This window comes from Lytechinus variegatus, chromosome 2 (assembly GCF_018143015.1).
Source record: "Lytechinus variegatus isolate NC3 chromosome 2, Lvar_3.0, whole genome shotgun sequence".
In the NCBI taxonomy this organism is placed as follows: domain Eukaryota; kingdom Metazoa; phylum Echinodermata; class Echinoidea; order Temnopleuroida; family Toxopneustidae; genus Lytechinus; species Lytechinus variegatus.
In genome coordinates this window covers 67,084,632-67,097,051 of record NC_054741.1, presented here as the reverse complement: position 1 = coordinate 67,097,051, position 12,420 = coordinate 67,084,632, and the positions used below count along the sequence as shown (strand labels likewise).

Here is a 12,420-nt window from a genome sequence, read left to right as displayed (position 1 = left end):
CAATATTCTAGAAAAATCTATAAAAAAAACCCCCACAAAGTAACATAAAGATGTACATATTTTACAATAAAAAACCCAGCACTTGTTTTTAGGTTTGTTTAGTTCAGTTACTCAAACCTACTACTGATTCTCTTAAGTGTTTTGGTCTTAAATTTATGTCTACTATTTGGTGTAAAATCTGGATTCTAACATATTATCTATCTCTGAAAACAGGTTTTTGTTTGTTCTAAGATGCAGTGACTGTGACTCTCTGTTACCAGGTTCATAATATTGAATTATCGTACCAGAGTCAATAATATTGTTTTTCTGAGAAAATTGTGCCATGTTGTATATCAGTACCGTAACTCATGAGTCATGAAAATAAGAACAAAATGAATGTGAATGAGGGCCTATGTAATCCTTTATCCCATTCTGATATCGGGCCAAGCATTAATATTGATTTTCATCTTGATTTTGACTTTTATAATAGAGTGCGAAATGTTTTTCAAAATTGCAAATAAGAAAAGCAATAGCGCAAATAGAAAATTGTCAAAAAAGGTAAAATTATAGTAAATTAGACCTATTTTCAAAATATTGATCAGATGAGGACCAACTTATGCTACAAATATGATAATTATTATAGAACTGGCAACACTGCTATGATTTCAGTACACATGAATAAATTATTTCTACATTCTTTAGAATGACCAGTATTTTGCTATTTTATGTTCTTTCACTGGAAGTGAGTTAAGTAGCATCATGCATCAACCTAGTAAACTTAGGAATGGAAGGGGGGGATACTGGGTAACAAATACATGCCTCGTGCAATTATCCAATACATCATGTATTTATCTTGATGTCAACATTTGTAAATAAAATCAAATGAACAAATAAAAATCAGTGTTTGTGTCTACATTGTCTAACTTTCACAAAAGATATTAAAGTAGTTTCTGTTCTCCATGGCTGCCTCAACTCTTCAAACTTCAAATGTTGCAGCTATCTTATACATATAATCATTTTGATGGTACATTTGAATTTGGGTCAGTTAATAAACAAGCTGTCAAGCAGTTTGCTTTATCTTTTTGAATGATTATTTTGTGGCTATTTTGCAATTAGACCCCAGATGGAATACCCAAATATTTTAGCAAGCAAACTTTGTAAACCGCATTTGTGGATAGATAGTACACATAAACACATAGTAGTAGAAGTAGTAGTAGTAGCAGTAGTAGTAGTAGTAGTAGAAGTAGAAGTAGTAGTAGTAGCAGTAGTAGTAGTAGTAGAAGTAGCAGCAGCAGTAGTAGAAATAGTAGTAATAGCAGCAGTAGTAGTAGTAGAAGTAGCAGCAGCAGTAGTAGAAATAGTAGTAATAGCAGTAGTAGTAGTAGTAGTAGTAATATAAGTAGTAGTAGTAGTAGCAGTAGTAGTAGTAGCAGTAGTAGTAGTAGTGGTAGTAGTAGTAGTAGTAGTAGTAGTAGTAGTAGTAGTAGAAATAGTAGTAGCAGTGGTAGTGGTAGTAGTAGTAGAAGTAGTAGTAGTAGTAGTAGTAGTAGTAGTAGTAGTAGTAGTAGTAGTAGTAGTAGCAGTAGTAGTAGTAGTAGTCTACTAAGTAGAAGTAGTAGTAGTAGTAGTAGAAGTAGAAGTATTTGCAGTAGTAGCAGCAGTGGTAGTAGTAGTAGTTGCATGCATTTAAGTTAGTATACGTTGTGCTCTGTACTGCTATTGTTGTATGAAAGATATTCATTCCAATCTTTTCTCCAATATTTCTCTGGTCTGAGATGACGAAGTAGTAGAAGTAGTAGTAGTAGTAGTAGTAGTAGTAGTAGTAGTAGTAGTAGTAGTAGTAGTAGTAGTAGTAGTAGTAGTAGTAGTAGTAGTAGTAGTAGTAGTAGTAGTAGTAGTAGTAGTAGTAGTAGTAGTAGTAGTAGTAGTAGTAGTAGCTGTAGTCTTTTCATATATTTTTTCAGTTAGTATTCTTTGTACCGCTATTGTTGTATGAAGATTAATCATGCCAATCTTGTCTCCAATCTTCCTCTGGTCTGAGATGACGTTGATAGAAACTGATTGTTTTCTGCCACGATTTCACCAGAGCCCTTGCATGAAGAGCTGGGTCACCACCCCAATTTACCAGCTTGGCTGTTAGGGTAAAATAATTTGAAATAATATTGATTGCCATCATGGCTTTACTGTGGCAAAATGCCCATGATGGCAATTGGCAAGTCATAATAACCTTGATATCTTGATAAAACGCTTGATACCTAGAAAAATAATATCCCAGGGTTTATATTTATATCAAGAAATATAAATGAATGTTAAAAGGCTTTCTATACATCAGTCAATTATTGAATAATATGGGATATTGATATCTGTATGATTTTGAAGATTCAAACTAATGCATTAAAGGAAGGATACAAAGAGAGATAGGGAGAGAGAGAGAGGCATATAGCCAGAAACAGTTCAGAGGGGGGGGGGGGATAAGGAGGGGGTTGTATTGATACCTTCTTTAGAATTCTATGGTGACAGAGATATGAGGGTAGATCTAGAAAATAGCATGCTGAGACATTCTACCTTTACATGAAAATTATGTGATTATATTTACCTCCATCAATATTCGGCATATAAACTTTAGATTGACGACAGAGAGGGAAGTAGGGTGAATCTAGAAGATGGCCAGCTCCTTCAAAGTAATGTGTTTCCAGAAGATTGCTGTTTCCTGCACTGTGAATACGAGATGCAACCTGTTCGAGAAACGGATATTTTTACACACTATAGTTGGGACCATTGCTTCAAGGGTGTAGAGGGGCAACTGCCCTCTACCTTTTTCATGTAGCGGGGAAGAAGGAAAAATAAAAATATTGAAAAAAGTGAAGAGTTTTTTGTTTGGTTTTGTTAAAGAGAGGTGGGGGTCGCGTAATGCAATATTGCACATTTCATTCCAGTGTGAAAAATATTAAAAACATGTCACCATAATACACCTTGCTTCCATTAAAAAAAAAAAACAACCCTTGTCCCGCCCGAGTTGGAATTATGTGAAATGCAGATAGCTTCTAAGTTTTCTTGAAAAGTCAGGGTATTCTTTAGGAATTTTATGCCGCATGGGTATATTGATTAAATCGTCTTTTCATGCAGATAAACATTTTTGAAATGTATTAAAGGAAAGTAAAGGAAAATTCCCGGGTATCATGCTCATGTTCCGGTCATTTATTATGGGTACAGGGGCCGCGGAACTTTTTTCAATGTGTGGGGGAGGGGGGCTGACCATGCAAAAAAAAAATCACAATCCTATGGTAATTTTTAAATTCTTGTACAAGGTTTTGGGAAAGGGGGGTGAAGCCCCCCCCCCCACTTTTCTTCAGCCCCTGGGGTATAGAAGAAATTAGAAGATGAAAGCATTAACATACCCTTGCTAGACACTTTTCTGAAGCGCATTGTTGATCATCACCACTAACCAATAACAGTGTTGGTATCGATATGTCTTCTACCTGATTAGAAAAAATAAGAAATTCTTGTTTAACTCGCACCCAATATTTGAGAAAGAATTCGCAAATCAATAACAAGTTTGGTGCGTCACCTAATCAATAATTGATTGATGAATATCGTTCTCATCAGATTTATGCACCTTTAGTGGTAAATTCTCATTACATGCAGGGGCGGATCCTGAATTTTCTAAAGGACGGGGGGGGATATTTTGCCAAAGGAAAATTTTGACAACCCCCCCCAAGTCCTCACTTTTAATAGGGGGATGCACACTTGTGTATTAACGGCATTTTTACACTACAGACTTTAATTTTGCCTCTAAAGGGGGTGGGGCACGAGCCCGTTGTGCCCCCTCCCCCTTGGATCCGCCATTGATTACATGGATAATTAGCTGATGGTCTTCATTGCTTTATTTATAGAGATGGAAAACTTACTGGTGGGATGAAGTCTGCTCTGTAATCAATATGATGAACCATGTGATCGAAATCAAACTCGAACCACTCCTCGCCATCTCTTTTTGTTATGCGGGTGTATAAACCAATAGGTCTAGAAAAATGATTCATATATCAATAAGTCATTCATATTAATCCTTTTTCATTGAAAATTAAGCTTTGATCCAAATTTAAAGGTCAAGTCCACCCCAGAAAAAAAATGTTGATTTGAATAAAATAGAGAATAATCAAACTAGCATAACATTAAAATTTCATCAAAATCGGATGTAAAATCAGAAAGTTATGACATTTAAGACTTTTCGCTTATTTTTCACATCACAATTATATGCACTACTCGATGACAGGCAAATGAGACAGACGATGTCCCTCACTAATATTTCTTCTTTTTTTTTAATTATATAATATTTAATTCGAAAATAAGGACCAACTTGACTGATCCATATATGATTAAACAATGCTATTTTTATGATCAGGAAACAATCCTTGTTTCACTGGACAATGAGGAGAAAATTAGAATGTTTCTTATTTCACGCAGATAATAAAACAGCGAGTGAAGGACGTCATCAGTCTCCTCATTTGCATACCGACCACAGATGTGCATATAACCATAGGCGGCGGAAGCGGGGGGGACGTGTCCCCCCTAAATTTGAGGAGGGGGGGACGGTCCCCCCCCCTAAATCTGTTGTTGATGACCTTTTTTTTTTTTGCTTGTCAATTTATTTTCCTACGTCCCCCCTAAAATTTTGGGGTTGAGAACCATTTTTTTTTTTTGCTTGTCAAAAAATTTTTGGTTGTCCCCTCCTAAAATTTTTGGCTTCCGCCGCCAATGCATATAACTGTCTTGTAAAATTTGTGAAATTAGGCGAAACTTTCAAATGTAATATCTTTCTTATTTTACATTTCAGTGTTATGCTTGTCTGATTTTCTCTTTCTATCAAAATCAACTTTTTGTTGGAGTTGACTTGTCTAACACAAATGCACATATGCAACCAAACTATAATTTCAACATTAATCATACATAAAAAGAACGATTTTTTGATTTTGTTTTGTTCCACGCTTTTTCCTCTTATTGTGGGTTGTAAAGGGCAAACAAAGAATGATAGATAATTGCATTTAAGGACGAATAGATAAATCAACCAATAAAAAAATGACCAAATTAGGGATGGTCCGGACTAAAAATATTTATTTCTAAATAAATAGAGTAAAATTCACAAAGCAAAATGCTGAAAATTTCATCAAAATCGGGTAGCAAATAACAAAGTTATTGAATTTTTAAGTTTATCAATATTTTGTGAAAACGGTTATGTGCACATCGTCATGAATATTCATTAGGTGAGCTGATGATGTCACATCCCCACTTTCCTTTTACATATGTTTTGACATGAAATCACAAATTTTTCTTTGTTTTAAACGTGTGTAAATGGTGTGTCTCCATTCTGATGAAATAATATGTGGCAATATAATCCAAATGTTTCCAGTTCTCGGTAGAAAAAAATGAATAAACCCAATTTCATATAATAAAATACAAAAGAACAAGTGGGGATATGACATCATCAGCCCACCTAATGAATATTCATAAAGACATGGCTAGCACTGTTTCACTGGAAAAAATGTAAATCTTTAGAATTCAATAACTTATTTTTTTATCCGATTTTGATCAAATTTTCGGCATTTTGCTTTGTGAATTTTACTCTTTTTATTGAGATATAAATATCTCCAGCCTGGACCACACCTTTAAATGAGCAAATGAATAAATGAAATGAAAGAATGAATGAACGAATGAAGTAGTTGTTAAGGGTCATTTATCATTTGACTTTCGACGGAGGTATATTTTTTTGCTCTCAGACTTGACCATCCAAATATAAACCATAATCATGGTTTTACAACATAAGAATTTCCTCCCTACAGAGAATTGCCATTTAATGGAATACTGACAATAATAAGGATGTGACGATTACTGGAAAGTCTTTTTGTGCCCCCAAAGCTAATTAAGTAACTCTTGGTATCTAAATAGGCATGTGGATCAGAGATTTTGTCTTTTTCGTACCGATTAACTCATTTTTAAAATCAAGATGACAAGACTAACCCTGCCGGTTCAATTATATTCCCATCGATAGTCTCAAGACCGACGTGCGTGGCAAGAAAGTCAATACATCTTTGGACACCCAAACACTGGATCGGAAGGTCGGGGATTCGAGACACTGCGTTCAAGGCCAGTGTTCCACCGTAACAAGTACCATTTAATCCAATTCGATTCTCGTCTATATCTGGATGTTCCCGGGGAAAACTCTATAATATCCTATATCAAAGATTAAGACAGACATAAGATAATGAACTAATCATTACATTCCCCGTATTTGAGGCATTTTTCTCGTAGAGAAACAGTTGTTGAAGGAAATGTGACTTTATCCCTTGAATTCCAAAACAAACAATCCACCCTCAGCTCTCTCCACAACTGAATGTTTTTCATTGAGATACTCCCATGCAAATGCTACATGAATGTGATCGATGTAGCCAAATTTCATACAATACCTTTAAGTTAAAATTTGTACTGTTCCCACAACACAGTTATAAGAGGATTCCAACGGACAGAAACCTTTTTTTTTTAGGAAAAAGGGGTTAAAAGTTATTTATGAGAGTCGGGGTTTATTGTGCTATTATGTTTTATTTATAATAAAAACAAGTTTGAAACTTTCATGTTTTTCCAACAAAATCAATTTGATATCCACAATTTTTGACGATCCTATCAAGTGAATTACAAATGTCGTTATACAGTGCGTCCCACAAAAAAACCCCGAAAGGCTTGAATTTCATTTTTTTCATAAAATGAAGAGGTTTTACAGGCTAGCGTTCAAACTCACTCGACGCTCTGTTTTGTTGACAATCAGCCATGCATAAACTCTTTTGTTACCGCGTGATAGCTTCTGTGGGAAACTGGTGAAAACACGTTTATTTATAGGGCAAGTCCAACCCAAGAAAAAGTTTATTTTAATCAATAAAGAAAAATCAAACGAGAATAACGCTGAAAATTTCATCAACATCGGATGTGAAATAAGAAAGTTATAATATTTTAAAATTTCGATTATTTTTCACAAAACAGTTATATGCACAACACAACTCATAGATATGCAAATGAGAGAGTTGATGATGTCACTCACTATTTCTTTTGTTTTTTATTGTTTGAATTATACAAAATTTCTATTTTCACAGATTTGACAATAAAGACCCTCTTGGTTGAACCACAAAATGTTAAAACAATGGTAATTCCACATTTTCAGAGAGGAATAAAACTTTGTTTATCATGACAATGAGGAGAAAATTGAAATATTTCATATAATAAAATACAAAAGAAATAGTGAGTGGGTGATGTCACCAGTCCCCTCATTGGCATACCGGCCAGGATGTGCATGTAACTGTTTTGTGAATTTAAGCGAAACTTTAAAATATCATAACTTTCTTATTTTACAGCCGATTCTGATGAAATTTTCAGTGTTATGCTTGTTTGATGTTCTTCTTTTTATTCAAATCAAGTTTTTGTTGGGGTGGACTTGTCCTTTAATGAAATTGTGGAAATACAAGCATTGTTTTGAGGGATCATAACTATTTTACTTCTTGACAATTTTTTTTTATCAAGGTGTCCAATAAAAGAGCAGATATTGAACTTTTTAGTCATGTGACTTTTAAAAAAAATTAGATACCCCCGCCAAATGAGTTTTTGGCATCCTTTCTTTGAATTGTTTTTGCTCACTCATGCGTGAATGAGGAATAATCTAGTATCAGATGAAAGAAGAGATTCTAAGCTTTACGTTGGTAGGTCATTTGTCTACTTGATTTATGATTAAGTTATGATAAATCATCACTAAATCTCCATTTCGTTTTTTTCTGGGACGCACTGTGTATTAGGCCTACAGTTAAAAGATTTCATTTGATTATATTCCAGCTGACTCCCTCACTTATTTCTTATTTCTATATTACCACAACGCTTTAATTACATTTTCCTGATAAGTTTTGATAAAAGAACTTACTATCAATAATCGGCAATTCAAGTAGGCATTACCGTGATTCTGGAGATCGTCCTTTAGTGACTGGAAGTAATCGAACTCGAAAACTCCAAAACCATGTGAGGCAAGGAGAGGGAATCTATCACGAGCAAAGGTTGGTCCTAATCCAGGCATCTCGATGACAAGAGGTACAGGGGAGGACTGGTTAGCTGGATTGTTGAATGAATCGATATGGAGTGATTGTTGATTGATGAACAAATAATTGATTGTTCGGATGGGGAATCGATTTATTGTTCGAGTGGTTGAGTTGAGTGATTGATTGAGTGATCCATTGGTACTTGATAGCTTGATTGGTTTTGAATTGATAGCTAAAATAAATGCATTGATGATTGTTGTTTCATCCACTATTCGTTGATTGATTGATTTGATGACTGATTAGAGTGATTTTTTAAAGGAGGTTTTATTGTATTCTCTCAAATCAAAATAAACGTTCACATTCCATAAGCAAGTTGTACAAATTATTTGAAACATGATTATAAATTGTACAATAAATCCATAACAAATATAATTATACAAATTATACATCAAACTTCAAAGATAATAGAAATTTATATTAATGCGTTTCAGCAATTACAAAATGAAATATTAACAAGATGCATGAAATGATACGAGAGAAAAAAAATGGTCGATTGGTCGGTTGGTTGGGTCATTTGATTTGTGATTTGCTTAATTGCTTGATGGTTTGGTCGATTGATGTATTCCATGATTGATTAATACATGGATTGATTAATACATGCATTGATTTATCGAATGATAAGTCTTTTATTGATTTAATAAAGTATTCCAATGTAATGGACGACACATACCTTTCTTCGGCAAGTAAAGTGTCCCCATCGCCCTGCCACATTCAACGAAACTATGCTCGACGTACGGAGCAACAAAGTGTCTTTCAACAATGACAGAGTCCAACTCTTCTTGCTGGATACTGTTGCTTTTGCCACTGTCTGTATCATACATTGAGATTGTATAGACCAAAGGATTGGTTGGTTTGAATATATATAGCCTTGGGTACTTGGCAGCATGCACAGGTAATGACTGAACTCTTGAAAGTAATCCCATTGGCTCTATTCCTGTGAATGTGCCTCCTTCCGAAGGGTCGTCATTAACTGTATAAAATTGAAGAATATAAGGCCTGAAGCTGAAACTATGATGACGACAATTTCGTGTTTTTTACCAGGGGCGGATCCGGGATTTCCCAAGAGGGGGGGGGGGCACATTATCCCGAGGAAAAATTTGACAAGCCCCCCCCCATACAAAAAAAGTTTTTATAAAAAAAGATAAGGACATTTCGTCCACCAAAAAGGACAAGGCAAAAGAAAAAAAGGTCTTCACTTTCAAAGGAGGGGGGGGGGGCACACTTCTCTTTCAACAGCATTTTACATTACGTTACAAATATCTATTGTACCTGTCAAAAGGGGAGTTAGGCACGGACCGGCTTTAATTACCCCCCCCCCCCGATCTGCCAGTGGTTTTTATAACAATATACTAAGTACCATGGGTGGTGGTTTCGTGAGATTTGGGGTCCCTCAGGGAAGGGGAGGACGGGGTAACCCTCTCCCATATAGGGTGTGCCATGCGAAATTGAGAATCTCGAGAGGGTGGGCGGGGCACCCTCGGTCGTCTCGCCATGCAATTACTTGTTATGCGAGTTATATCATCATCAACATCTTTTAAGTTTTCAAAGTAATTTTTATAGATTAATGTTACTCATCAATAAAAGCAATACTTTGTAAGAATAATAGTCCCCTATTTCAGATAAAAGATTTTGTACATCTCTAGTTTCTCTAAATACAATTGCAACAGATTTGGGGGGTGTAGTTCAAATAAGAGCATTTATTTCTTCAAGACTATCGGAAATTCGGAGTTATAATTATTGTTTTGTTCATGTTGATTCAGTCGCTTTCAGTGCATTTACCAAGTATTACGATTCCGGATTATTTTATAAGAATGTAAAACATACGTCTCACTTAGTTTCAACCAGGGGCGACAATGGTACCTGATATTTCCCCCTTCTCGTTCGCCGTATACTGAGCATGAGCTTCGAACTCATATCTCCCACATTCAGTGGAAACCGTTGAACGTAATTCCACCGTTTGCCCGGCTGCTAGCCCATCAGCCCTTATATCCAGACATTGATCTGATAATCCAATACGAGGACACACATGAAGCTTTGAAGAAGACAATCTGATTTGATTACAACTGAAATGTCGGGTTAGTTGATTTACTTTGTGAATCCTTACGTCGCATAATAGTTTTCTCCCAATATTCATGATATTCCTGAAATTCATGACTGTCTCTTTCTTGTATGATGGCGAAGTATTAATCCTGTTATATCCTAACTTGTATATTCGGGTCGCATGACATGCTACTGAATACATTGATTAGCTTGCCAAAAAAATAAAATTGCTACATAATAAAAGTATATAGCTTTAGACTTTGGACTTTGATAGGAAATTTATGAACTCCTACATATTCGCCAATATCCGTTGGATGCACTCGTGTTGAAAGCATATTTCACTGAAAGGTCAAGTCCACCCCAGGAAAATGATGACTTGAATACATAGAGAAAAATCAAACTAGCATAGTGCTGAAAATTTATCAAAATCGTATGTAAAATAAGAAAAGTATGACATTTTAAAGTTTCGCTTATTTTTCACAAAACAGCTGATGCACAACTAGGTGAGTCAGTCGATGATGTCCATCACTCACTATTTCTTTTTTTTATTGTTCGAATTAAACATTATTTCATTTTTTATAGATTTGACAATAAGGACCAACTTTACTGAACCATGTAGTATTAAGCAATGCTGATTACACATGTTCGGGGAGGAAATAAATAGTCGTTGTATTACTTCATATTTCATATAATAAAATACAAAAGAAGTAGTGTGTGGATGACGTCATGTTCTCCTCATTTGCATACCAGCCAGGAAGTTGCATAACTTGTGAAATTAAGAAAAAATTTAAAATGTCATAACTTTCTTAGTTTACATCCGATTTTGATGAAATTTTCATTGTTATGCTTATTGGATTTTACTCTTTTTATTCAAATCAACTTTTTGTTGGGGTGGATTTAGTGTGCTATGCAGACTCTGAATGGCTCGTGAGGTAGGAACTCAGCGCGCGAAGGCTGGTTTGCTTCGCAAACCAGCCTGAAAGGGCGAGCGGAGCGAGCCATTTGCAGCTCCTGTAGACCTAGTCTGCTAGGCAGACTCCTTGAATCAGCTGTGCGACACACACTGCAGATGTGGGTCTACAGTTGTAGACTAGGGTGGACTTGTCTTTGAAGGGTTTGAGGGGAAACGGCAAAGCCATTGAAGGAATTAATGACTGCACTTACAAGGGAGGGAGGGGGCCGGGGGTGATTTTGAAGTAAGGATTGCGATTTGATTGGTCTATTGATTAGATTGACATGTGGATCCAGCGTCCTGTGTCATAAAACTTTTTGAAATAAGTCTAATCCAATAATAATAAAGGAAATAACAAACAAAATAAAGCACACCGTGCAGAAAACCTCATTTATTTCATGAATCCGTGATAGGCAAGTGAAAATCAAAGGTGGTTCGTAGTCATTTTGACACTCTAATTTTCATTTCCTTCTTGTTTTGTCTTAGCTACTCAACAAATTAAGGGAGGGGCGATTAAAGGAGACTCGCCCCTATTTTGTCATTCTTCAATCTGTCAATATTGGTCCTATGGCGGTGAGCTTTGACTTGTTTTCTAGCATGCAGCGGCGTACCTACATGACAAACTTCGTCAGGAGGGACAAACCGTTTCTGACAACTAAACCAAAAAACGAAAAAGTGAAAGGTCACCATCTTTGAAACACATTCCAATAAAATTTATGATAAATAAACTCGATGGTCATCAAAATCCTAAGGGGGGGGCACCACTCCCTTGGATACGCTATGATCCATGATCAGAAAATGTGTAAAGTAATACTAGTATATTTAGTCACGTATCTTACTCGATCTATAACTGTACTACTATACATACAAGCCAACAATTTTAATCTGGTTATGCACATTGGTAAACAAAGTTATCTATAATTCTTATCTGTAAGTTCAAATATTATCTGTAAATAAACGGAGTTTATTGCAGGACAAAAATATAAACCACTATACTGCCGTATTTTGGCAAAAGGAAGCAAGTTACAAAGTATCATTTGTTGTAAATGAATTTTGAGCAAGACCAATATATTTTAGAGACCAAGTTTACGCGAGAAAAAAAATCCAACAAATCTCACATCGTTTTTTTTTAATAGAAAAAGGGGTATCTGCCCTCTTGATAATTTAAACTCTTTCAAGGCAAAATCCCAGCTGCTTCATCGTCGAACAGTGCGAGCCTTCGACACACCCACCCGTTCGACCAATCAGAGCGATCAATGAAAAATCAGTATAAGTTGCAAGTCTTTTTTTAATTATTGGAAAACAAAAAACTTTTAATAAACATTA

General features: G+C 35.5%; 1 protein-coding gene across 1 annotated transcript; it reads right to left on the bottom strand.

Annotated features, from left to right (window-relative positions):
- Nucleotides 1-1,880: 1,880 nt before the first annotated feature.
- Nucleotides 1,881-10,433, bottom strand: LOC121406926 (peroxisomal succinyl-coenzyme A thioesterase-like). Its single transcript, XM_041597801.1, has 8 exons — nucleotides 9,963-10,433; nucleotides 8,773-9,072; nucleotides 7,881-8,115; nucleotides 5,992-6,192; nucleotides 3,888-3,999; nucleotides 3,378-3,458; nucleotides 2,576-2,714; nucleotides 1,881-2,112 (listed from the first exon to the last, which is right to left on the bottom strand). The coding sequence occupies exons 1-8, from the start codon at nucleotides 10,342-10,344 to the stop codon at nucleotides 1,979-1,981; spliced, it is 1,584 nt and encodes a 527-aa protein (XP_041453735.1). The 5' UTR covers nucleotides 10,345-10,433; the 3' UTR covers nucleotides 1,881-1,978.
- Nucleotides 10,434-12,420: the final 1,987 nt, after the last annotated feature.